The sequence below is a fragment of the Gracilinanus agilis genome, chromosome 1, assembly GCF_016433145.1.
Source record: "Gracilinanus agilis isolate LMUSP501 chromosome 1, AgileGrace, whole genome shotgun sequence".
Lineage (NCBI taxonomy): Eukaryota > Metazoa > Chordata > Mammalia > Didelphimorphia > Didelphidae > Gracilinanus > Gracilinanus agilis.
Window position 1 is genome coordinate 169,547,733 of NC_058130.1, and position 27,076 is coordinate 169,574,808.

A 27,076-nucleotide genomic window follows, 5' to 3' on the forward strand; every position below is an offset into this window, starting at 1 on the left:
TTTCCCTTCCTCCTGCTTCCGGTCTCTATCGTCACTTCCTTTCTGGAAGGGGAGACGCCCTCCTACGTTCTCTCCGTTCTCCCGGGCCCCTTGATCGATTGGTCTGTTTTCCTCTAGCTGGACTCGGTCGGCTAGCAGCCCCTAATGCATGGGCTGAGCTGGCGGGAGTTAGAAGGCCAGACGCTGGCAGCTGGTCTGTGGCTACCTCGCGGCCTCGGCGGGGCCGGGGGCCCGGGGCCCGGTGTCCGGGGCCCGGCATCCATACGAGCCGGAGTTGGTAGGAAGGAATAGCTCCCCATCCTCCCTCGGCGGCTGCAGCCATGGAAGATCCTGCAGGGAAAGTGCTCAGCTGTGAGGAGAAGGAGAAGGTGCCGGGCTGGGGAGGAAAGCGGGGGATGGGGTGAGCAAGAGGGATCTTATGTCTAGTGGAGCCGAGTAGGGTGGGTCAGGGAGAACTTTTCTGTCCTCTCTCCTGTCCCCGGCTTAAAGTGAGCCTTGAAGTAGTTCTTTCTTTGTCTTCCGCCCCCATAGCTCGGGAGCTTATGTTTACTGCTGACAACAACAATAACAGTAGCATTCCCTTATCGATTTTAGGATTACGAAGGGCTTTACTTCTGTCGTCTCTTTGGGTCCCAGTCTCACCGTAGGAAAGGGCTATCCCCATTTTGCAGATGAAGAACTGACGCCCAGTTGGTTACGCAGCAGAGGTAGTCAGAGACGTAGGTTTCGAAGTCTGGTCTAGCGTTCTCTCCACAAATTTCGGTCCCGCCCCCCTCCCCTGAGTAGAATGTAAGTTCCGAGGGCAAGCGACTGTGCAATTTAAAAAAGTTATATTTCCAGTGTCTTCCACAATACCTTGTACTTTATCTTCAATTCAGCAAACATTTTTTTTTTAAACCCGTACCTTCCATCTTAGAATCGATACTGTATATGGGTTCCAAGGTAGAAGAGTGGTGAGGACTAGACAATTGGGGTTAAATGACTTTTTATCCACTGAGCCACTTAGCTGCCCCTTAGCAAACACTTATTAAGCGTCTGCTGTACACCTGATGTTTGCTAAGCTCTAGTGATGGCGAGCCCCACATAACTGCCATCCTTCAGGGACTAAATAAATGTTTTGTTGGATTGAAGTGCTGGCTCTGAAATGCCATCTTCCCCCATCCCCTAAAAACAAGAGGGAAAAATCCCTGAGAATGGGAGGGGAAAAAATCCAGTGAATATTTTCTAATCAGAGGACTTTGGAAACAGAGATCAAATTGCATGCTTCCCCTGCTCTCACTGAAACAGCTCTGACACTTCTATCTGGGTCATCCCTTAGCTATCAGTGTTTTCCAGTTTAGGTGGCTGTATGGTTTATTTTGGAAATGTGTAATTCTAGTTTGGTGCCTTTCTTTCTCCAGTTGAAGGAAAAGCTGGCATTCTTAAAAAGAGAGTACAGCAAAACACTGGCTCGATTACAGGTAGGACATTCTTTTCCAGAAAAAGAAATGTTGCCTTCACAGATAACAGTATTATTATCATGCTGCTAATTATCTCTTTAATGGAATATGCTTTGAGAAAATGTATTTTATTGAAGTTGGTTCTGGGCCTGCTTTTGTTTTTTGTAGCGAGCTCAGAGAGCTGAGAAGGCAAAAAATTCTATGAAGAGTGAACAGAATTACATGCTTAAGGAGGAAACCTCTATACAAACAAACAAAGGTAAAAAGTACCCAATTCATTTTATTCATTTGTATTCCCTTAGCTCATTTAAATTTATTTGGATGTTATCTTACAAACTAGACATTTTAAAAAATGTATTTAGAATATTTTTCCATAGTTACACAATTCATGATTTTTCCCACCCTCCTCCCAGAGCTGACTAGACAACATTTTTATGTTTAATCTTTTTATCTATCAGCTTTCAAAGATACATTTTTACTATGGTGGGATAAAGGAAGGAAAATAATTTAAAACTGGATGGAGAAATAGGAAATTCTTGTTTAAGTATAGGAGAAAAACCTACTTCTTGTCATTGAAATTTATTCTCTGTATTAATTAGCTTTAAGATTAGGGTGGCTAGCAAACTTCAAAGACTGAATATCTGTATTATAACCTCCTTGAGAGTTGTTTATCTTTGTATCTTCCCACAGACTAACACAATGCACTAAGCATTTTCAGAACTTAATACTGGAAAAGTAACAACTTTTAATGAACAGTAACAACTTACATTCATAGAGCACTTTTGCATTCATATACACTATTTTTTTTCTGATCCCTACAACATTCTTTTGAGGTGGATAGGCCAGGTATTATTGACCCCATTTTATAGATGAGAAAATTGTACCTCCAAGAATTCCTATTTGCCCATGGCTATTCAGTAGAGGAAACAGGACTTAAATTCAGATCTCTTATCTTTTGAGCCACTGATTTTTTTTCCCCCATATTACTGGAATATCTCTTTTATAAAGTTTGTTTCATTTTTTATTTGAATTATAGTCCAGTGCCCAGCATGCTACTCATAAACTATTTTTGTCTCCCCAGAGCCAAAAGACAAAGTATCCTTTGGTGATAAATTAGAAACATGTACACTACAAATCAATGCCTGTGTTGATGTTGAAACTAAGGAGAAAACAGCCATCACACTTGATTTTGAGCCTGAGGTCTTGAGCATTGGTGATGGCTCCTCAGGAATGTGTCCTGAAAATATAGATGATGACTGCCAAGAGAATTTCCTCTCTGGTATCACTGGACCAGATAATGAGAAAAAGCAAAGCAAACAGCCATTGAATAGAATGAAGAACCGGAAAAAAACATTGCTATCAAAAGGAAATGATTCTTTCTTTGACTCTGATTCACTTATAAAGACTGGACAAAAACAAGTGTTTGCTATAGAAAATTCCGAGTTACCAGTGTTTCAGAGAAGAAATCAGTTTTCATGTAGTAAGAATGAGAATCAGAATTCTCCAAGACCAATCAAGGAAATCAATGAACGTCTTGAATGTGTTGCTTCAACTACTGAACTAGAGAAAGATACCAATGGAATTTTGAAAGAAAATAATCTTCCTAAGATGATGACGTTTTCTTTGCACAATCCTTTGGATGATGATAATATTGAACAACTTGGGTGTGTTCCTCTTGAAGAAGCCTGTGATAACTATAAACTGGCTACCAAATGTTCAGTGAACCTTATTCATACTTCACCTAAAAAATTAGAAGAAGGAAGGAAAGAATATATTATCTCTCCAGATGACCAAATGGTAAATAATGATATGAATGTTGATAAAAAAAAGTCTAGCAATTTCACCTTGCCAGCAGATGAGAAAGCATTTTCTGTAAATGAGCTCAATCATTCCTTAAGTGAAAACATACATTTCAAAGAACAGAATCAAAGCTTGAAGCTTTCAGAATCTTTTAGTAACTTACTTGATAGTAGAGGTGAAAATCTTCAAAAGAAAGAGATCCTAAGTGAGACTATGAGCCCTACCACACAAATGACCTTTCCTGATCCTACAGAAAATCCATTAAATTCTTGTACAGTGCTTGATGGTCTTCCATTTCCTGTGGAGTATTATGTTAGGACAACACGACGAATGTCAAGTTGCCAGAAGACAGTAGACCTGGAAGCTGTAATTCAAAGCCAATTAAGTGTAAAAAGAAAAGGATTTAAGCAAAAGTCTAAGCAGATAACTAAAAATTTAGATCTGTCCTCCCAAGAAGCAGAGCAAAGTGAATTTCTGTTATCTGACCCTTGGAGTGAACAAGTAATTTCAAGTAGTCCTTTCCAAAAGTCTTTTTCATCATCCATTGAAGGCAGCCCTCCTGCTTTGCCCACTAAGGACAATGATTATGTTGTAAATGCTTGTAAGAGGCAATCAAATAGAAGACACAGAGAGAAATCTTTTTGCAAAAAAGGAACAGGTGATCAGGACTCAGAGTTGCAAGTTTTTGATGAACTGGATATTAAAAAACCCAAGGAAGATGTTGCCTTGTGCAAAGAGGCTCCAAGGACAAAGGAATATGCTCAGAGTAAAAAAAAAGTCACAAAAAAATCAAGTTGTACCCTTGCTAATGTTGGCAAAAAAGTACCCACATCAATGATACAAGGTATTGCATATTTAGCTCTTTATCCCCAAATCAGGCATGTGGTCTGTTCCACAGAAACCAGAGCTTGTTTAAAATTCATCTAAATATTATCTGATTCACTGGGAGGAAGCTATAACTAGTGCTGGAGATGATTTGAGGACCAAACCCAGACTGAGAACCAACTGTCAGGATTTCAACTGTCCAACCCAGTTTGGAGGCTCAGTGGTTGGACTTGTAGTAAGGAAGACCTGAGTTCAGATCCTGCCTCAGATATGTACTAATTTTATATAACTGAACAAGTCACTTCACCTTTCTCAGCTTCAGTTTCCTAATTTGTAAAATGGGGATAATAATAGCACATGCTTCACAGAATTGTTGTGAAGATCAATTGAAATTACACATAGAAAGTTTTGCAAAATTTAAAATACTATTTAAATATTAGCTATTATTATTGAGAATAGTTATACACTAAAAGACTCTGAACCTATGCCATTGCCTCTGAATAAAATGCTTTTACCAAAGGTAATTTGCCTTGCTTCTCTAGGACATAAAAAATAGGAAAAGTGACAATGTTTAATAACCATATTTCTAAAGCATTTTTATTTTTATGAAGTATTTTCTTCACAACAATCCCTTAAGATAGATAATGCAAGTATTCCGGTTTTATGGATGAGGATATGGAAGTTAAGGCTGTGATTTGTCCAAAGTCACACAGCTAATAAGTGCTAGAACTAGGACATGAGTCAGAGTCTTCTGACTTTCCTAAGTTTAATGCTCTTTTTTTCTGCTACCTTACTTGTCTCATCACAAAACAATAAGCTCTCATTTCTATTAATGTAGGAAATAAAATTTATTAGGATTGTACAAAAAAATTCTGATTTGTGCAACTTTATTCTCTTGGGAACCATGTATATGGGAGCAAAATACTCCTCACATTTCAACTTACCCTTCTTCCCTTCTGTGATCCTGATTAATGTTTCTATATGTGTCTATATGCGTCTCAACCACATCCATGGCTATGTTGAATTTCCCAATGTAACTTTAAGAGGAGTATGGTATGTATTAAAAAGTAGTATGGATTTGGGTCAGCTAAGTGGTTCAGTGGTTAGAGACCAGAGGTTCAGAGTTCAAATTTGGCCTCAGATACTTCCTAGCTGTGTGACCCTGGACAAGTCACTTAACCCCAATTACCTAGCCCTTACTGCTCTTCTGCCTTTGAACTAATACTTAGTATCAATTCTAAGACAGAAGGTAAGGGTTTTTAAGAAATAAAAGTAGTATAGATCCAGTGTCTTAACAGCTGAGGATGTCTTGTTGAAGCTTAAGTGAAAGCTGACTTTTCGTAGTTTAGAAGATGTCCCTGCATTTCAGTGACAAAAAAGCAGAAACATTATTTTTAGTATCATTAACAGTAGCACTGTAGTGTTATAAAAAAAAGATCTGGTGTCTTTTTATTTGAGTCCTATTCCAAGGTTATTGGATATATGGATTGAAAGCCAATCAAAAAATCTTTATTTTTCCTTTCAGATTTTAATTTATTTTTTCCTTTTTTTATTAGGGAAACAAGATTATATTCAAAATAAGAACCTTCATTCGTCTTTTGGTAATGACTCTTTGATTGTGGATAATACCAGTTTTGATCTTTCATTTCACCTTAAGAATATGATACTTGGTTTTGAGAAGTTGTCTTCAAACATCAACATCACTGACTTTCATTTGCCTGATGAAGACTTTGGTTCTCTTAAGCTAGAGAAATTAAAGTCTTTCTCAGCAAAACAGATTGAATCCTTTGAATCAGGAGATGGTGAAAAAAAGTGTAATGATGGAAATTGTCTTGTTCCAGAGGAACTGGTGCCTAAAAATGTTACAGAAAAGGAGAATTTAGTGAAGGATGTTATTACTCTAACAAGAAACTCACAGCCAAAAAAACCAAAGAGTATTCCTTCAAATATACTACTGTTTACACCTTCTAGTACTGCCTTACCTGCTACAAATAACCATCTTGAAGCAAGTGTGTGTTCTCCTGTTTTCCCTATTCTAGGTACCACTCCAGTTTTTGGCTCCCAAGTACACAGTGAAAATATGGCTACAGAGATTATTGGACCTACTTTTTGTACGCCTAAACATTCTTACTTGAAAGAACCAGAGAGTCTTTCTGGATATAATCAGTGTAACAGTTCACCCAATTCATTGAAATTGACTACTAATATGCATTTATTAGATAGGGAAGTGAAAAAAAAACCTGACCAAACAGTATCTTGTTCTGAAACAAAATTTGATGGCGACTGCAGTTCTCAAGAAACTCTTCCAGCTGTTAAGACAAACGCTTTCAAAGAAACATCACTATTAGGAAGCACTTTTCAGGTATAATTCTCACTTCTTAAATTAAAAAAAAAAAGTCTTGATTCCTTGTTGTTATATTTGTTTTCTTATATATGCTGCCCCTCACCCCAAATAAGCTATATCTTATAACAACAACAAAAAAAGAGGAAAAAAGGTACTTCGGCAGATCCAATCAGTGGCTTTGTCTGATAATATCAATAGTATTCCATATTTACTTCTATAGTAAAGGGAGGGAAGTACATTTTCCGAACTTTCTTTAAGGCCAAGGTTGGTCATAGTAATTACACAGCACTTAATTTTATTGTTCTTTCCATTTACATTATTGTCATTTTCCTGCTTCTGTTTGCTTTACGTTGGTTGTGGTAGTCTCCACGCTTCAGTACATAGTAGGTACTAAATAAATGTATATTGATCAATTGCTTTAATTCTTATTTGTCATTTTTGTGACAGTAATATTTTGTAATATTCATGTACCACAATGTGTATAGCCATTCCCCAATTGATGAGCACTTTGTTTCCAAATCTTTCTAAAAGTACTTCTATGAAGATTTTGCTATAAATGAGACCTTTCTTTTGGACTTTCATCTCTTTGGCATATATGCCTAGAAGTGGGATCTCTGGGTCAAAGGGTAAGGATATTTTAGTCACTTTTCATAGCATAATTGTCAATTACTTTGCAGAATGGCTATGTTGATTCACAACTCTACCAACAATGTATTAATTAGCAAGTCTCTTCCAGCAGCCTATATTGGCTTTCCATCTTTTGTCATCTCTGCCACTTTGCTGAGTGTGGGTTGAAACCTCAAGAACTAATCTTATTCTAATTTATCCTATTAGTGATTTGGAGCATTTATTCCTATTGTTTGCAATTTGTCTTTTGAAAACCATTTATTTCCTTTGACTACTATTTATTCATTAGGGAATGGCTTTTGGTCTTATGCATTTGTATTCCCTCTATATTTTTAATATCAGAAATATGTGATGGAAACATTTTATTCCCTAATCAACTCCTTCTCTAGAATAGTGCATTATTTTCCCCTTCATTCCTACATTTTTTTCATTATTTCCCTTGGGATTTTAAGCCTTTTGTTCATAGCAACTGAATTTTTATACATTTGTAACCGCTTGTTAAAGTTTTACTTACTTTGAAGGAATTAAGTAAATGTTGAGTAATAATTAATGAGTTCTTTTTTTTTTTTGCCCCTTACTTTCTATCTTAGTAACAACCCTTAAAAGAAGGGGAAGGGCTAGGCAAATAGGGTTAAATAACTTGCCCAGGGTCCTACAACTAGGAAGTGTCTGAAAAGAGATTCGAACCCAGCTCCTCCGAACTCCTGGTCTGGCCCTCTATCCACTGTGTGACTTAGCTGTCCCCAATAATTAATTAGTTCTTGATAAATTGACCCTGAACTTAGATTAAAACATTGGAAATGTCTAGTTAGAAAATGTTTTTTATTGTGTTCTTCTGATATGACTAATATTAAGCCCTAATTATGCTATGATTAACTTAAAATACATCCTTAAAAATTGGAAAGTTGTATAAAAAGAGCTGCTTTTTTAACAAAAGGTGTCTTTGGGACTTACTACCCATTTTAGAAAAAATATAGAACATTGTAAAATTTAATTAAATATAGATATCATTCATATTTTTAAGTTAATATGTTGTCTTCTTTCTCCCCACAGACTAAAGCAGCAGAAGAACATCCTGCTGAAATCTGGTGTGATAGTTTGAAACTGGGTAATTTACAGCTGGTTTCAAAGTTAAAGGTCAGAAAACTATCTTCTTTATATTGTTTTCTCCTTATTAATGATAAATTAGATTAGTTCTGAAAACAAAGAAAAATTTGATCATATTTTTATTTTTTTTAAAAGTATGTAAGAACTCTTTAAATTCAAGTACAATTTAACTGAAATAAATTCTTTTCCTTCTCTTTTTTTTTTCTGTTAAAAAAACTGATCTTGGGCCAGTCATTAACCCCAACTGCCTACTCCTTACTGTTTGTTGTTTGTTTGTTTTTAGCCTTGTAACTGATACTTTGTATTAATTCTAAGACAGAAAGTAAGGTTTTTTTTTAAAGAAAAAAAAAAAAAAGAAGAAATCTTCTTAGGTAGATTGTAAAAGAAGAAATTATATGAAGCTATTTCTAAGGGTTTCCAGCTTGTATAAACATTGTTAATTGAACAGATTTTGTGCCTGAGCAGGAGGAGATTGTTCTACCCTTCCTACACTTCTTAAAAAGAGAAGGGGGGAAAAAAGATATTGTTACAATTTTTTAAAGTGGTACTTGTTACTTTTCTTTTATATGTGCTAGATTGTAATGCTTGTCCTATAATTATTTTGCTACACATTTTTAGCAATGCAGCTAATGTTTAACTAGTCACAGAATTACAGGGTCTAACTGACCAAAGTCTAGCTATAGTTTTTGATTCCTAGAAACTGAAATTAGGGTTTGTTGTTGTTCATTTATTTCAGCCTTGTCCAAATCATTGTGATCTCATTTGAGGTTTTCTTGGAAAAGATACTGGAGTGATTTGCTATTTCCTTCTCTTCCTTGCCCTAGATCACATGGTTAGGCCATAGTTTTCCAGACCCAGTGCTTTATCCACTGTGCCACCTAGCTACCCACATGAAGGGTCCATAGCTAATTCCTGGATTAGCCCTTTCTTCTAATCTCTGTGCTATGTAGATGGTATTCTTGGTTGGGCATGCTCTGATAAAGATAATCATTATTTTAAAAATCCACACCTATAAATTATGCAATGTTATCACATTACAAAAAGATCTTCATTTTGCAAAAGGAGTTGCCACCACTTTCTTTTTAGAAGTTTTAGAAAGGATGTTTAGAACTTCCCAGAGACCTAAGAATGGATGGAATGAATGAAAAAGCATTCTTTAAGCACTTACTCTGTGGCTGGCTACTCTGCTAAGTGCAACTGATACAAATGCAAAAGCAAAGATAGTCCTTGCCCTCATGGAGCTCCTATTTATCCTAATTAGAGAAGACTATGAAGGGCACTGGTGGCCAGGACGGGTCTGGAATGGCTAGTGAGACCTTGTAAGATTGATTGGCTTCTTTCTAGCAATAATAGCCAAGTTAATTTTGATCTTAGTTCTAAAATTGAAGAAGCCACATGGCTGCTGGTGAATGTGTGCATCCAGGAAATAGGAAGAGTGAAGCTTGGGCTCCCTGATATAATGGGTCAGGTGAGGAGGTCACCAGTCTTTGGTTGATCTTTTAGTAATGTGAATAGCACTCCCTAATTTAAAGGTGTAGACTTTTAAAAGAATAATTATCTTAGGGACAGCTATGTGGCTCAGTGGATAGAAAGCCAGGCCTGGAGGTCCTTTGGGTTCAAATCAAGCCTCAGATACTTCCTACCTGTATGACCCTAGGAAAGTCCCTTGTAAGATTAAAAATTAATATCCACTACAAGGATTATATTTTATAAGAATTATTAATAATAACTTGAAGTAGAGGAAAATAGATAAAGCCTGTATAAGAGCAAGTTTACCTGGATTCAGCAAAGTGTGTGTGTGTGTGTGGGAGAGAGAGAGAGAGAGAGAGAGAGAGAGAGAGAGAGAGAGAGAGAGAGAGAGCGAGAGCGAGCGTGAGCTCGGGGAAAGTGGGAAGAGAGAAAAAAGGTGGAATTACAGCAACTTTTATCCAATAGAACATAAGGATGCAAGGTGGGGATGATAGGAAAGGGATTCTGGGAGATGATGTAATTAAATGTTAAAACAATCAGCAACTACAATAAGAATAATAGGATTATTATAATTATCAATAGAAGATGCTTTCTTTACATCCTCCTTGCACAAATCCTATCCTTACACATGTGAGCAATGAATCCAAGAGTCCTTTTCTCTAATTTTGATAGCTGTTGGAGTGATTGGACTTGGAATGGACCTTCATAGATACGCTGAGTCCCCCCAGTGAGCTGGAAGTTCTTTATGTATACCTTGTCACCTGGGTGCAAGTCACAGAGTGAGAAGTTTATAAGTCCTATTTGTACAGCAGCTCCAGATTCATGGAGTTCTTTTTTTTTTTTTTTAATATTTTATTTTTTTAGAAAAATTTTCCATGGTTACATGATTCTTGTTTTTTTACTTTCCCTTTAACCCCTCCAATATCCAATGTGCATTTCCATTGTTTTTAACATGTGATCAATCAAGACTTGTTTACATATTATTGATAGTTGCATTGGTGTGGTTGTTTAGTGTCACATCCCCAATCATGTCTGCATCAACCCATGTGTTCAAGCAGTTGTTTTTCTTCTGTGTTTCCACTCTTGTAGTTCTTCCTCTGAATGTGGGTAGCTTTCTTTCCCATAAATCCCTCAGAATTGTCCTGGGTCATCGCATTGCTGCTAATACAGAAGTCCATTACATTTTATTTTACCACAGTGTATCTGTCTCTTTGCACAATGTTCTCCTGGTTCTGCTCCTTTCACTCTGCATCAATTCCTGGAAGTCTTTCCAGTTCACATGGAATTCTTCCAGTTTATTATTCCTTTGAGCACAGTAGTATTCCATCACCAACATATACCACAATTTGTTCAGCCATTCCCCAGTTGAAGGGCATCCCTTCGTTTTCCAGTTTTTTGCCACCACACAAAAAGTGCGGCTATAAATATTTTTGTACAAGTCTTTTTATCTATGATCTCTTTGGGGTACAAACCCAGCAATGATATGGCTGGATCAAAGGGCAGGCGGTCTTTTAGAGCTCTTTGGGCATAATTCCAAATTGCCATCCAGAATGGCTGGATCAGTTCACAACTCCATCAGCAATGCATTAATGCCCCAATTTTGCCACATCCCCTCCAACATTCATTACTCTCCCCTTCTCTCATTTTAGCCAATCTGCTAGGTGTGAGGTGATACCTCAGAGTTGTTTTGATTTGCATTTCTCTAATTATTAGAGATTTAGAACACTTTCTTATGTGCTTATTGATAATTTTGATTTCTTTATCTGAAAATTGCCTATTCATGTCCCTTGCCCATTTATCAATTGGGGAATGGCTTGATTTTTTATACAATTGATTTAGCTCCTTGTATATTTGAGTAATTAGACCTCTGTTAGAATTTTTTGTTATAAAGATTTTTTTCCCAGTCTCTTGTTTCCCTTCTGATTTTGGTTGCATTGTTTTTGTGTGTACAAAACCTTTTTAATTTAATATAATAAAAATTATTTATTTTACATTTTGTAGTTTTTTCTAACACTTGGTTGGTTTTAAAATTTTCCCTTTCTCATAGATCTGACAGGTATACTATTCTATGTTCACCTAATTTTCTTATAGTTTCCTGCTTTATATTCAAGTCATTTACCCATTCTGAATTCATCTTGGTATAGGGTGTGAGATGTTGATCTAAACCTAATCTCTCCTATATTGTTTTCTAATTTTCCCAACAGTTTTTGTCAAATAGTGGATTTTTGTCCCAAAAGTTGGGCTCTTTGGTTTTATCATAGACAGTCTTGCTGATGTCACTTTACCCCAAGTTTATTCCACTGATCCTCCCTTCTGTCTCTTAGCCAGTACCATATTGTTTTGATGACTGCTGCTTTATAGTATAGTTTAATATCTGGTACTGCTAGGCCACCTTCTTTCACATTCTTTTTTCATTTCCCTTGATATTCTTGATCTTTTGTTCTTCCAAATGAACTTTGTTATATTTTTTCTAATTCAGTAAAAAAGTTTTTTGGTAGTTTGATAGGTATGGCACTAAATAGGTAAATTAATTTGGGTATTAATATTATAGATATATAGAATGCTATAGAATGAGCATAGCTTTGGAGTCAAGAGACGTGGGTCTGAATCAAAACTTGGCTAATTAACTTTAATACAATAAAAAATAATAAAGGCTGATATAATAATATAAATTAGTATTTTAATTAAAGCCATGCTGATAGATAAAGTCATTAGACCACACTCTTGTAAGAATTCAAAACTGCCGCCCAGCCATTATTGTTACCTCCTGTCTCTTCCTGAGTCTGCTAGCCGAGAGGGCTTCCTTTTGGATACTCCTCCCATTTAAACAGTCCTCTGCATGGTGACACAGGCATCCCCACGCCCAAAGAACCAAACCAAACCGGAAACCTGTTGGACCACGGGAAATGTAGTTTTAAGGTCCCCACGTGTCCATAGTAAATATATATAGTAAATATATATATATATATATATATATATATATATATATATATATACACACACACACACACATTTAGATGGCATTTCCCAAATTTCACTTTTACAACTTTGAGTAATCTTTTGGAGTCATTTAAGTTCATTTTTATTACCTATAAAATGGAGATTATAATACTTGTACTCCCTGTGCCAAACAAAGGGTCATTGTAAGGGAACTGCCTCTTAAATGGTAAAAGAATGATTTAAGTGTGAGCTATTGTTACTACTTCACACTAACTGCTGTTCCTCCTTTGTGACAGAATCCTTCAGATTCCTGTTCTGTGGATGTGAGTACTGTGTGGTGGGAAGTAACAGGCTGTAAAGAGTCATGTATCATAACTGCCTGTGAATTTACAGTTTCTCTCTGGAAATCTCTGGATAACTGGCAGTGGAGGAAAGTTTACACGTGGCACTTCACAGAGGTAGGAATCACAGATTTTTGTAGGTGGAATTGGCTTAAAAAGAACTTCATTTGCATGAGAATAAAGAGGCATAGGGCTGTAATTGGTAAGCAAGAAAGTGTATATCTCCATTTTTATACAAGCCCTATTTAAAAGATTTGGAATTTTATCAGATTTCTAATTTGAATTCCTATATTTGTTCTTATCTCTCTCTTTCTAAAACATGATTCTCTATTATACTAATTATCACAATAAATTTTTTTGTTGGATCACAAAATTCTTTTGGCTTTACTCCTTTCTGAGTTTTATTTATTTATTTATAGCCTCTAATAACACTAAGAAAAAAGTATTTGTCAGGGCAGCTGGGTGGCTCAGTAGGTGGAGTGCCAGGCCTAGGGACTGGATGTCTTGGGTTCAAATCTAACCTCAGACACTTCCTAGCTATGTGACCCTAGGCAGGTCACTCAACTCCCATTGCCTAGCCCATACTGCTCTTCTGCCTTGGAACCAATACATGGTATTGATTCTAAGATGGAAGGTAAGGATTTTTTAAAAAACCTCCCATCTCTAGGCCTGGCTCTCAATCCACTGAACCACCCAGCTGTCCCCAAAGTAAGGGTTTAAAAAAAAAAAAGATATTCATAAAGATGTGTCTTTTTTTAGGGAGTATTGTATCACTAACCACTTCTTAAAGTTTGGGAGAATTCTCGGGTATTGTAATAACAGTCTAGAATGTGATTATTATGAAACTGGAAAATTTAGTGAAATGAAAAAAATAATAAAACAGTTGAGAAATGGTTCAATTTTTGTTGTTGTTTGATTTAGATTCCAGTCCTACAAATCGTTCCACTTTTGGATGCATGTAATCTTGTGTGTGTTGCTTTGGGACATTTAGAAATTAGAGAAATCAGGTGTGTAAATCTAAAACTATGTTTTTTCTTTAAGATTGAATTCAGTAAATAAGTAAGTTTTTATTGAGTGCCTACTACTCTGTTTAAGCCTTAAATTCCTATTTATACTGTGATCTTGAAAGGATTTTGAATTTTCATTAAAAGAGCAAGACTTAAAACTCATAGGCGTTAAAATGGCATTCTTGAATACATGTTTTATTTGAAAGATTGATGACTGTCTAGTCAAAAGAGAGCTACATTCAAGTTCCATCTCTTATACATGTTAGTTGTTTTACCCTGAGCAAGTTATTTGATCTTTCAGAGTCTCCATTTTTGTCTAGAAGATGGGATTAATAATGCTTATTGTTTGAGGACGTTTTGTAAGCCCTAAAATACCATACAAAGCTGAGTCAAAAATTGTTTTTTTTTTTCTGATGTGAAGTTTGAAAGATATGCCATGAAACTTTTCTATACCTCCAAAAAAATTCCCTTCTAGATTTTGACTTATTCCTCACGTCTACAGAATTTTCTTTATTTTTCTTTCATTCTCTTTTGGTTTAGGCTATTGTTTTGTTCTAATGATGATGAATGCTTAAAGCAGTCACTAGTAAAATCTGGAAATATAAAAGCTGTGCTTGGACTTAGACATAAGAGACTAGTCTGCAGCAATGGAACTCTTCATGATCACCAAGTAGACCTCATGACTTTTTCAGAATCTGGAAGGTAAATATAAAAGCTGTACTTAGACTTAGACATAAGAGACTAATCTGTAGCAATCAGACTCTTCATGATCACTGAGTAGACCTCATGACTTTTTCAGAATCTGGAAAGTAAAAGAAGCATTATTTACACAGATATAACTTTTAAGATAATGAGCTATTTTGGTTACAGGGCTCAAAGTATAACCTGAATGGCAAAAAAAAGAGTGTTTTCCCTATTTCAGAGGTGTAACTGGAAAGGGCAATGGGCAAGCAGAGCATTTATGGGGATTTTTCCAGAAACAATTCAGATACAAAGGTAGGAGGGCCATGATAAGTGCAAGTATAAAAGAAGAGAAATAATAGGAGCAAGAACTCTGTTAGAAGATAGGTCTCTTAGCAAAGTTCAGGCCTTCCTCATAGAGAGACAAAGGAAAAAGGATGTTCAGTAATTAGAAATTATACCTTTGTTGTGCTTTATTTTGAATAGTATTGGAGAGTTACCTTTGTTCAGTTTTCTATTCACTGTTTTGTCTTTGTTTAAAAGAAAACACACAAGAAAAGAAATAGAAATAACCTCATTAGGAAAGAATAGAATTAAATTTCTGACTTATTATCAAATAATGTTTGTAATAATGAATAAATCCTAAATGTCTATGCCACTGGAATGTAGAAGGACCAAGTTCTTGCCTTTAGAATGCTTGTTCTCTTTAAAAAGTGGTATTAAGAATTTTTTTTGTTAATGTTTTCTGTTATTAGAACTTTGTAATTTGAGGGATTTTTTTTGGATTAGTTATTAGGTAGAGGTCAGTAGAGCAGTGTAGGAAAATCTTTGGCATGAGGTTCCAATTCTTAAATACTCTTTAAAATCTAGAAGTAAAGAAAAACAAACTTTGATGTCTCCAGAAGAAACTATCCTGGCTTTTGCTGAAATTCAAGGAATGCAAGATGCTTTGCTTGGCACAACGCTAACAAGCAATATTGTTATCTGGTAAGTTTTCATTTTGTGGTGAATTTTGAAGTCTATACACAACAAAACTTAATTCACACTCAGTGTGGAAAAGGCCAATTTGAATTATAGGTTTGTCTATTTAGGGGTGTGTGTGTGTGTGTGTGTGTGTGTGTGTGTGTGCAGGGAAGTCTTCAAGAAATACTTGTGTTAGGGATAGAATTTAGATAAGCAGAAGTTGGGGTGGGTGGGGTACATGGTGTTCCAAATGAATAGATTAGCAGAATACAGTTATACTATTGGGACAGTGAAGCAGGTGCTTTTTGGGAAGTAGAAGGATTACTTAATTTAAGAATCTCTAGCAATCCAAAAAAGCATTTATTAAGTCCCTCATACTTATGAGGTACTATATATAGCTGAAATAGAGATCACTATAGTGCTATATTATAGAAGCTGTTTAATGCCAGACTAAAGAATTTGGGTACTGTCTTTTAAGTAATAAGGAACCATTGAAGATAGGGAAGTGACATAAGGAAAACAGCTTTTAGAAAGCTAAATCTGGCAACAATGTGTAGGATGTATTGGGTAGAGAGGAGATTGGCAGTAGGAAAAGCTGTTCTGTTGGGATTAATTAGGAAGCTAATGCAATATAGGAACAAGGGATAGAACTGACATTATGATGATCATGGTAGGAATAAGAAGGGAGATATGGATGAATATTAAGGAAGAATCTGGTTTGCTATTAAGTGGGAAATCAGAAATGATTACGATTTAAGCCATGGATAACAGAGAATGAGAGAAGTAGGGAATTTAGGAGAAAGAACTAGTTCAGATGAAGGGAGAGGAGATTTCTCATGTTTAATTTGAGGTGATGGCAAAATGTGGTAGAAATATTCATTATGCAGTTGGAGAAAAACTATTGTTTAAAAAGAGGGATCAGAGATGGAGATAGATTTGGGAGTCAAGTCACAAGTGCAGAGCTTATAACTATGAAAGCAGATCATCTCTGAGCTATTGTTTTAATTTGGTTGATAATTAACCTTACCATAGTGAGTAACATCCCTTCTTCTTTCCTTGTCTAAAGAGTCTAGATTTTTAGCTAGTTGAAAGTAGAATGTAAGGAGGTCAATATTATAATTATTTATGCCCTGTTTCTAAAATGAATACTTTTAGAGAATCTAACTCAATTCAGTAGACATTTTGTTAAGCACCTACTACATAGAAGACACTTTTATTAGGTCTTGGGGACATAAAAATAAGCCATTAACTCCTGCTCTCAAGGAGCTTGCTTTCCTCTATGAGGTTCAGCAAAGAACCCCTGTAGAACCATTCTGAAGAACCACCTCTGCAACCAATCATTTCCTCCAGGAGTCCTAGGCAAACTGGTTTCTGCTCTGAACAATCAAATTCTATATTAGTTTTCATATTTCTCACTAATAGTAAATAGAAGTTCTATTACACTTCTCTTTTTTTGCCTCTGCTCTCTCATTTCATATCCATTCTTTTGCCTTCCTCTTTTCTTCCCAAACCATTCTTTTCATTTTTTTAAAAGTTCTGTTATCATTATTAGAGGCACCTAGGTGGTACAGTGGAGAGAATGCTGAACTTTGAGTAGGAAGAACTGAGTTCAAATTCACTTCAGGTTCTTACCAGTTGTGTGGCATTGGTCAAGTCACTAACATATTTGCTTTAGTTTCTTCAATTATTATAGCACTTATCAGGGGTTTTGTGCATATCAAATGAGATTATATTTGAAAAGTGTTTCATCGACTTTAGAGTGTATTTAAATGCTGGTTTATTGTTATTATTATTTTAACATGTATATTTCAAAGGCCTAGTATGATCTCCCGCATCCCCACTATATGAACTTCTTTGGATTCGTTCTCAGTCAAATTTATTATTAAGGGAACTTCCCAGTCTATCATTTGTCTTGGAAAATTTTTACATCGTGGGATATGTTACATAATCAAAAGAGCTAGAAAACTCTAACCTTTGTTATTCCCCTGAATCTACTAAATGAAACAGTAAAAGATTCCTGTTAATGAGATTTTTCTTTTCCAGTTCTTGGTGACTTGGTAAATACTTAAGTTTAATGTGACAATTTAGCTTAGTGAGAAAGCCAATGCGTACACCCGAAATTGATTTACTCTATTCCTATAAATGAGGCTCTGTCCTTTAGTTTTTCAGTAATTTAGTTCATGAGGATTTTGCAAAAGAATGCTTAATGTGAAATTCATTCAGTTCCCTAGAATTAAAGTAATGGCATTCTTTCTGGAACATTAAGTTGCCTACTTAAGGGTTATAAAAAATTTTTTTTGTTTTGTTGGTATTTAGGAATTTAAAAACTGGCCAACTTCTGAAAAAGATGCAAATTGGTAATTCCTACCAAGCTTCAATCTGTCACAAAGCCTATTCAGATATGGTATGTATCTTTGTTAAATTTTAGTGCCTTATTTATATAAGAATAGAGACTTAATGAATAATAATAAATTCATTCTCCCATTTCCTTTATCTTTACAAAGGAGGATATATTAGTAAACTTATTCTGGTGTCATGAAGGTGATAGATGAAAAGAAATTTTAGAGCAAAGTAATAAGATTTCTTTACATAGCCATAAATTCAGTGATTGTGAATATTTATGGACTAATATCCAGAAATAAGGCTGAAAAGTATTCTAATATTATCACTAGCATTCTACTTGGCTAATAAAATTATCTGATTTGCTTTTTTTTTTTAAAGCCCTTACCTTCTATCTTAGAATCAGTAGTATTGATTCCGAAGCAGAAGGTAAAGGTTAGGCAATGGGGGGTAAGTTACTTGCCCAGGTCACACAGCTAGCTAGGAAGTATCTGGGGCGAGATTTGAACCCAGGACTTCCTATCTCTGGGCCTGGATTTCTATCCACTGAGACACTTAGCTGCCTCCCAGATTTGCTTTTAATAAAGCAACTACTTATGCTGGACTTTTAAAAAGGAAGTGATGAATTAGTCTAACTCTTCTTCTTTTTTATTTTTTCATAGAAAATTCTAATATTGAAAAGTAAAAGGGAATGTTTTCTACTTGATGTATCAGGCCATCCTTGATTTACAAGTGGTCCATCAATATGAAAAGCTCTTGAATCATCGGTAGTAGTAGGCCTGGCAAGTTCAGTAGCTGTAGTATATCACCATTGCTAGAAAATCTAAACATTTCCTCCATAAAAACACTCTTTGAAATTGTTGCTAGGTTTTATAGTATCATTAGTACTATAGTATGTTTTGGCTATTTAATGGGTAAAATCTGACTTTTGTTGTAATTCAAGAACCCAGTCACTATTAATACTGTTGTTTTTCTCTTCAAAGTTCCAAAACTACTTGCCTAAAAATAAACTTTTGAAAAAGCTAGAATGATTTGGAGACTACATGTATTGAATGAATAACTTCGACATGTCTGTGTCCTGAATTTATTCACTCTCCTTTGCCAATTTATGGTATGAAAAAAAATGGAATGTGAAAATAGTAGTAAACATGATAGATGAAGAGTTGGAGAAAAGCTGCCTATGGTATAAAGCTGGTAATTAGTATAGGTAAATAATTGGTTGTTCCAGTGGATAGATAGGTGGGAGAGACAGTGCCCCTCTCCCATGTTGCATTCTGGCAAGACAACCGGTATGTCCTTGACTGAAAAATGTCAGGAAACCTGGAGCTCAAGATTATCACTTAGCCCAGATTAACAGTAGATTTATCTATTCCTATTTGAAAAGTTAAATCAGTGGTTAAATCTTAGCTACTAGCAATTGTATTTTCATCGTTAACATTCTGTGGAACAACTCAACATCAATTCAATTTCATTCCCTCCAAATCTTCATTTAAAAAAATGTTGCCTAATGGTTTTGTTGACATCTATTTTTCCTTTCAAATTAGGGGCTCCTGTTTGTTGTTTTAAGTCATCCACATGGCAAAGAAATTGAATCAATGGGAAGTCCCATATTTCGGTTGATTGTTATTAATCCAAAGACAGCCTTAAGTGTTGATGTAAGACCCTACTCACTTCCCCAAGGCCACACTGGAAGGCAAGTATGCAGGGAATACTATATAGAGAGCTTCATATTTCTTAGAAATAATTCTGTCTCCAAAAGGTTTGGTAGCAGGGGAAGAGGTAAGGTGGTCATGAAATTCCTACATGTGAAGAAGGAAAAGTAGAATAATAAAAACAATAATAATTAAACTTTATAGAGTATCTTAAAGTTTTCAGAGCATTTTACAAATATCTCATTTGATCTTCAAAAAAACCCTGAGAAGTATATGCTAGTATTATGCCCATTTTAAAAATAAGCAGAGACAGATATTAAGTGACTTATTAACCTATGATCACACAGCTTATAACTGCCTGGGGCTGATTTCAGCTAGGATCCTCCTGACTCCAGCCAGGGTTACTGTTTTATTTACCACATCATCTAGCTACCAAAAGACAAATAGGTTTTGTTTTCTTTTTTTTTTAAATCATTAGTCAAATTTTTATCCATTAATTCTTCTTATGCATAGTCCACAATGAGAGTGTTATATAAAGAATAAGTAGAAATATGGCAAGTTTGTAAGTTAAATTTTAAGATCCCTATGTTTTGATGCTATTCTCAAGTGGTTTTATTGGAGTTTAGAGTAGTGGAGTTTGCTTTTTATGTGTGAGAGCCAATTTCATCATTGTTATTTGAGCTAATGCAGTCCTCTACTACTCCTACTCTGTATATTTCCATAAAGAAAACTTTAAAAATACTACCATCACAATGCCTACTTGGAAGTTGCAAACATTCCTACATAAAGCTAGACATTTGTTTTTTATATAATGTTTAGCAACAATGAAATTCTTCATTTTAAGTAGTTTTGTGAAAACTTTTAGTTCATTTTTAACAGTTTATGTAATTATCTTGGCTTTGAAATCATTGACCTAAAGCCAGCTTCAGTTCATGGTCTCCCTGGTTGTATCCTGAATTGTTTCCCTCTTTATTTTAGGAAATACTTAACTATTGGCACCATACCATTGATAGTAATATCTCACAGGATCTCCTGGTATAGATAGTACTTATTTGTAATGCACCACTTTTTATTGTTATGGTAATAAAATTCTCTCTGAAAGTTGTTTATGTAATGAAATTTCTCTTAACCACATCTAAAAATATAGCAATGCAACACAACCATTTTATCCTTATTAATAAGGTATTAAACCTTTATAGTTGAAATGGTAAATTTCTTTTTATAAAGCTCAATACAAGTTTGTATATTCTAGACTTCCTCTTTTTGTCCTCTGTATTGTCCCTAATGAGGAAACTAATGAAAATATAAGATCATGAATTTAAAGCTGAAATCAAATTTAGAGAAAAATCAAGTCCAGCCCCTTTATTTTACAAATACAGAGAATGAGGCCAGAAGAACTGAAGTCAATCAGTCAGTAAACATTTAAGCACCTGCCATGTGCCAAGGACTATGCTAAGCACTTGGGGATACAAAAAGTGGTAAAAACCAATCCCTTCCCTTAAGGATTTTGCAACCTAATGGAAGTGACATATGTAAGGTCACAGAGATAGTATAGAGCAGAGCCTTTTTCTTATTATAACATGCTCCTTTAGAGATCATCTAGTTTAACTGAGGCATTTTTACAGATGAAGAAACTGAAGGCCAATGAACTTGTAATCTTTTGCAAATTAGCAGGAACATAATGCGTTATAACCCAGATACGTAGATGTTTCCAAGTCTGTCAGTTGATTGTCACAACAAATCTAATATTTCACAAACATATGCTATGACCAGCATTGAATCATACTGTGTTTTTACCCATGTAGAAAGGAAGTGTTCTTTGAGTTATATTAATGTAATTCAAATGCAGAAATTATATATTGTTTTCTGTGCTTGGTATTAGGTTTCTGGATGGCGAAGTGAAGGATAATTTAGCGGCAGCTGTCCTAACTTCTGGAACAGTTGCTGTTTGGGACTTGTTTCTAGGACATTGTACAGCTCTGCTTCTGCCCAATTCTGATGGAAACTGGTCTTTTGTTAAATGGTCAGATACAGATTCTTGTCTATTAGCTGGACAGAAAAATGGAAGTGTATTTGTATACAGCTACATATAAATTAGGCCAAGAGGAAAGCAAATAGATTCATGGACAAATGTGAATGCCTTCAGTACCTCTGGGATTGTAACTCAAAAGGAAAGTGACGTCATTTGAAGCAAATCAAGTATTTTCTGGCTGATGAATCCTCCCACTCAAAAAATGAGGTAGTGTCATTTTAATCTTGTATATTCAGAGGCTTTTTGGTTCTGGGGAGTATACTGACTTTGAATGTTTCATTAATACTGTGTTTTTTAAAATTGTATAATTTGGTTGATATTTTTCTTGGTTCCACATTTGCACATTTATTTTTGAAAATGGACAGACTAGCTGATAATTTAAACTTGAAGTGCTAATAAATTTTAATTTTGTAATACTCTGCTTGAAAAATTGTTTTTTTCTCATTAACCTATCACAATCAATTTTAAGAACTCTAAGGAAAGAGAATTAATTTTATATAGTCTCTGGAATCAATGGCCCTTCTAAAACTTGATAATAATTTATGATTAGCTTATTGTATGATAATGATGATCTTCAGTTAAATACCTCTTACCTCCTATCCACCCCCTATCCCCATACACTTAACTGAACAATTCCATAAGAAACACAAACCTCAGAAAATAAAATTCTTATCTTAAACATATAGAAACCAAAAGTACAAATTACCACATTGGCCATGTCCCCAAATTATATATCTCTATTTTAAGTTCATCACTTTGGCAGAAGGTAAGTAGAATGTTTCATCTTTAGTCTTTTGGACTCTCATTTTATCATTGCATTAATAATCAGAGTTTTAAAAGTCTTTCAGTTTTTTCTCTCTAGAATGTTGTCATTGTTGTTAAATTGTCATTTAAATTGTCCTGTTTCTGTTCACTTCAGTCTATATCATATCAGAGAAAATTTCCAATTTCTCTAAAACTGTCCATTTTATGATTTTTTTTTGTGACACAGTGATTCCATTATTTTCATATACCATAATTTTGTTTAGCCATTCTACAATAGGATGGAGGTTTTTGTTTCCAATTTTTTGGATACTACCTAAAGAGCTTCTATAAATATTTTCATACATTAGGTTCTTTTTCTTAGATCTCTTTGAAGTAAGGACATAGTTGAGTCAGAGTATGCCCAATTCAATTAGGAGATGTATTTGTCATTTCCTTCTTTGCCATCTTTGCTACTCTGATTAATTTGCATTTCTGTAGCCAGAAGAGATATACATATGGAAAAATTTACAAAATAGGTAATTTAGGGAAGATAGTAGCAACTTGGGAGATCTTAAAAAGCTGTATTTAAAAGCCGTTAATTGGGTCAAATCTTGAAGTAAACTAAGGATTAAAATTGAAAAGGTTTAAGAGGCAGAGATGATGAGGGAATACATTCCAGGCTTGGGGTCAGCCAATGTAAGAATCACAAAGATTGAAGATAGAATTGATGAAAGAGGAAATGTAAGTGAAGAAGAGTAATGTGATATATCATAAGACTAGGCTGTGCCAGACATAATAAAAATAGTAATAATCACAAATTTCTGTTTTTATGCTATATTCATCTAGCTATCAAAACAATACTTTCCAGAAATCAAATAATAATTCATTTGGATAAACAAAAGATATAGGATATGTAATGCAGGATTGATGCAAGATCTCTTACATTTGCAAAATCACCTTAGGCAATCATGGCAGTTAGGGGAATGGAACTTTGACCCAGAAGGGCCTGTCTCAAGACCTGACTGTTGGAGTTGGGACTATAAATATCTCTGGAGAACCAACCTGGGGGTTCTGATTTCCTTGACCTCACCCAGACATCTAGTTACCCCCTGGACTTCCCCTTGGGCCTCAGGAGGTGGGATTGGTGGGTGGTGGAATGTAGGAAGGAATTAGTTAAGTTAGGCTAGCCAGGACACCCCTAAACCAAGTCATTACCCTCTTTTGTCAAGCTGGTAGACCACTCTACATCAGGGCAGTGGAATTTATCCTTGGCTGAGGGGCCGGTTCCCTCAGCCTGATCCTACCTTCTGAGGCCCTCTGCCAACACTGGCCATTCACCCATAGCAACAGCTTCTCCAGACCCTAACCCTCTTCCCTCATTTTACCCCCGTGTTTTAAATAAACCCCTTGCCTGATTCTGAGAGTTACCATAGTTCATTTATAACATCAACCAAGGCTAAGGGGCTGAGGAGGAGGAGGATAGCTACCACTTGTCTCCAGAGGGGGTTAGACCAGGCATCCATTTTATTCAGGAATCGAGACTGGTTCACTTCGTGTTGGTTTCTAGTTTCTCACCAGCAGGGAGGAACTCCTCACTCCCAACCTTAAAGGAACCTACAGACATCAGGGAGACTGACTAGGCATCTCAGCTCAGGCTCATGCATCCCTGGCTGTCTCAAATCAACAAATACTGTAGTGGTGGGCTCCCTGGCCTGGGAGACTTACTGGTACCACCAGCTCCCCTATTATCAGCCTGCTTACCCCCTTATTACAGATATCAGGGGAAATAATGAAGAGGACTAACACTTCCAGACTTCAGACTGTATTATAAAGTAGTATCATCAAAGTCATGTAGTTCTGGTTGAAAAATAAAGAGGCAGATGGAAGAAACAGACTAGACAAGGGAGAATCCAAATACTATGGAACTCCATTACTCCATGTTTGATAAACCTGAAAACAAGCTACGGAAGAGATTTCCTTTGCTCATTGGCTACAGGAGTGGTGAAATATTTGGGTAAACTGAAGTGTGGATGTTGTTGTCCACCAAAGGATACCCCAGTCCCCTTTAGTGAAGCAAGGCAGATTTGGCCTTACCACACTAGAGTCAGAGCACAAACCAGTCTTCCAAAACTTCTTGATGTAAAAATAACAGATTTAGTAGTTAAACAAAAGGGTAATTAAGGGACCAATCCAGGCTGAGGCAGTCTTTGTGTTTGGTCTTGGTCACCTGAGTCCTGAAAAGCTCTGGTACCAGCAGGTTGGTTAATCCAAAAACAACTTGACCCCTCCAGGAGGCTATTGGAAGTTATTTAGAGAAATAGAGTCTGTAATAGATATTTTATCTGGATCCCATTACAAAATCATCGGCAAGTAAAACTGTGTGTATGATTTTTTCTGCACTGCATGTCAGGATGCAGAGAGAATGGGCCATCTAAGGTAAAAATCTAAGACTCCTCTTTTGATTCATTTTTAGATCCCCACCTTTTCTCAGTATTCTTATTGGAAAGCTTTGAGACCTTAGCAGACCAGCAGCTACTGAGTTAACCATTTTTCTCCTTGATAATTAAGAAGCCTGAACTCTAAAAGATATATTACTTAGATAATCAGGCTGGAGACAGACAAAGCTAGTCAAGACCTTATCTGACCAGGTGCAGTCCTATAATTCAAGAGTACAGAACTCAATTAGTAAAAATCTCTATGAAATATATTTCTGCTCCTAGAATTAACCCCCTACTAATTGGTGGTTGGAATTTGGCCCTTGACCCTGTACCTATCTTCCTACTTTTTAGACTTTAATGGGTTTGTGTATGATTTGTAACCCCTTCACAGCTGTGATTCTTTATTTGTGTTCTTTGTGTGAAACCAGTATATAATAAACTCAAAACTCCATGAAGTTGGAGCAGCTATGGGCTAACCACTAGTCTGGCTGTTCTCAGTTTTCTATTTCTGGTCTTTTCAATCTGATGCCACTAAACGCCACTCAGGACCCCCAAAAATATAGAGCTGGCTCTCTATAAGATAGAGTAGAGAAGAATAGATGAGGGCTTTGGCTTAGCAGAAGATACTGCCCTCTGAGGCAGATAGATTTTATTCAGAATTGGGATCTTGGGTATAGTTATAATCTATTATAAGATTACTTTCACTTTCCTCCTTCCTATTTCCTATCTGTATTTCCTAATAATAAGTGAAGCGTTTTACATTTAATAACCTGCACACTGGCTTTTGATCAAACTCCTGCACCCCAAAATTTAACCCTTCACAGTAGTCAGCTTCACTGCCCTCAAATATAAGTGCTCAAGGTACAGAACTTATAGATTTAAAACATGCCTGTATGTTCGCCAAAGAAAAAAAGGCAACAATTTATACAGATTCCAGGTATGCATTTGAAATTTGTCATGCAGTAGGTATGTTATGGCTTCACAGGGGATTTTTAACATCAGCTGGAAAAATCTATAGCAAATGCAAAAATAATTAATGAAGTTCTTTGTGCTCTCCAGCTCCCCAAAGCCCTAGCAGTAGTTCATTGCTCTGCCCATTTAGGGAATTGACCCTGTCTCTAGAGGAAACCATCAGGCAGATTCTGCCACAAAACTCACTGCCTTAGAAGGGCCTGAATTAATTTTAACTTTGGCAACAAGTAACAAATCAGATTTTTAATGAAAAGGAAATGGAAAAATGGAAACAAAAATTTAAAGCAAAACAGATCAATGGAATATGGGTGTCATCTGAAGGAAAACTCCTGCTCCCTAGAAGTTTTTATCACCAAATATGCCACTCCATGCATAAAAACAGTTGCTTTGGCACCTAGGACATTGCAGACTCTGTTAAAATAGTACGGATAGACCTTGGCATAACTACTATGGCCTCTAAAGTGTGTGCAGCCTGCCCCATCTACCAAGCATATAACCAACATGCCTTTCATAGCAAAGCATTTGGTGGGCATCCTCTGGATTATACACCTTTTGAACATCTGCAAATTGATTTTATCACAGTGCCAAAGGCTGGACATTATAAATTTTGTCTAGTCATAGTAGATTAACTGACCAGATGGCTGGAAGTGTTTCCTACCACCTGAGCCACAGTGGCTTTTGTTGCCAAGCTACTCTTAAAAGAGATTATTCCTCACTCTGGCCTGCCTGCATGTATTAATTCAGACATGAGAACTCATTTCACTTCAGTTTTATCTCAGATATATTCTTGTTTGGGGATAACTGCAAAATAACAATTACCATATCATTCCCAGAGCTCAGGCCAAGTTGAAAGAATGAACAGAGAACTTAAAACCATAATTGGAAAACTGCACCGAGACTCATTTTAAATGGCCTGAAGCTCTCCCTCTAGCTCTATTTTATCTCTGAAGTAGGCCCAGGGTAGATGTAAACATCTCACCATTTGAGATGCTTTTTGGACATCCCCCTATGCAAGCTAAGCCTTTTTCTCCTGCATATACATCACTATAAGTTTAAGTGTTAAAATCAATGGTTTGGCTAAATATATGAAAATTATAAATCTTTTATTTATAAAAGAGGTGGAAAGAGAGAAAGTAGAGAAATACAAAAGGGTAGAGAAGACATTAACCTATCTAACTAAATATTGTTACAGTGCTTGGCTCCCAGGATTTGTTAACCTTCAATAAGAATTATACTGTCTCCAGAAGACAGGAAGGGAAAACCAGCTATCCACTCACCCAAGACAATGACTGGAGCTGAAGGTGATTCGTGAGGCCAACTTTCTTCTTTGAGCCAACCTTCTTGAAACTGACTT

General features: G+C 35.9%; 1 protein-coding gene across 1 annotated transcript; it reads left to right on the top strand.

Moving 5' to 3' along the window:
- The first annotated feature begins 282 nt into the window (after positions 1-282).
- PALB2 (partner and localizer of BRCA2) lies at positions 283-21,984 on the top strand. Its single transcript, XM_044657303.1, has 13 exons — positions 283-368; positions 1,401-1,460; positions 1,608-1,698; positions 2,521-4,083; positions 5,621-6,426; positions 8,089-8,172; positions 12,849-13,010; positions 13,815-13,900; positions 14,441-14,602; positions 15,452-15,568; positions 17,861-17,948; positions 19,429-19,577; positions 21,419-21,984. The coding sequence occupies exons 1-13, from the start codon at positions 321-323 to the stop codon at positions 21,627-21,629; spliced, it is 3,627 nt and encodes a 1,208-aa protein (XP_044513238.1). The 5' UTR covers positions 283-320; the 3' UTR covers positions 21,630-21,984.
- The last annotated feature ends 5,092 nt before the right edge of the window (positions 21,985-27,076 follow it).

What these genes read in the sequence shown, in the direction of transcription:
- PALB2 (XM_044657303.1), top strand. Translation starts at nt 321, where the DNA reads ATGGAAGATCCTGCAGGGAAAGTGCTCAGCTGTGAGGAGAAGGAGAAG. An exon ending in CTCTATACAAACAAACAAAG is followed by an intron (nt 1,699 to 2,520) that starts GTAAAAAGTACC and finishes TTGTCTCCCCAG; the next exon opens with AGCCAAAAGACAAAGTATCC. An exon ending in TATTAGGAAGCACTTTTCAG is followed by an intron (nt 6,427 to 8,088) that starts GTATAATTCTCA and finishes TTCTCCCCACAG; the next exon opens with ACTAAAGCAGCAGAAGAACA.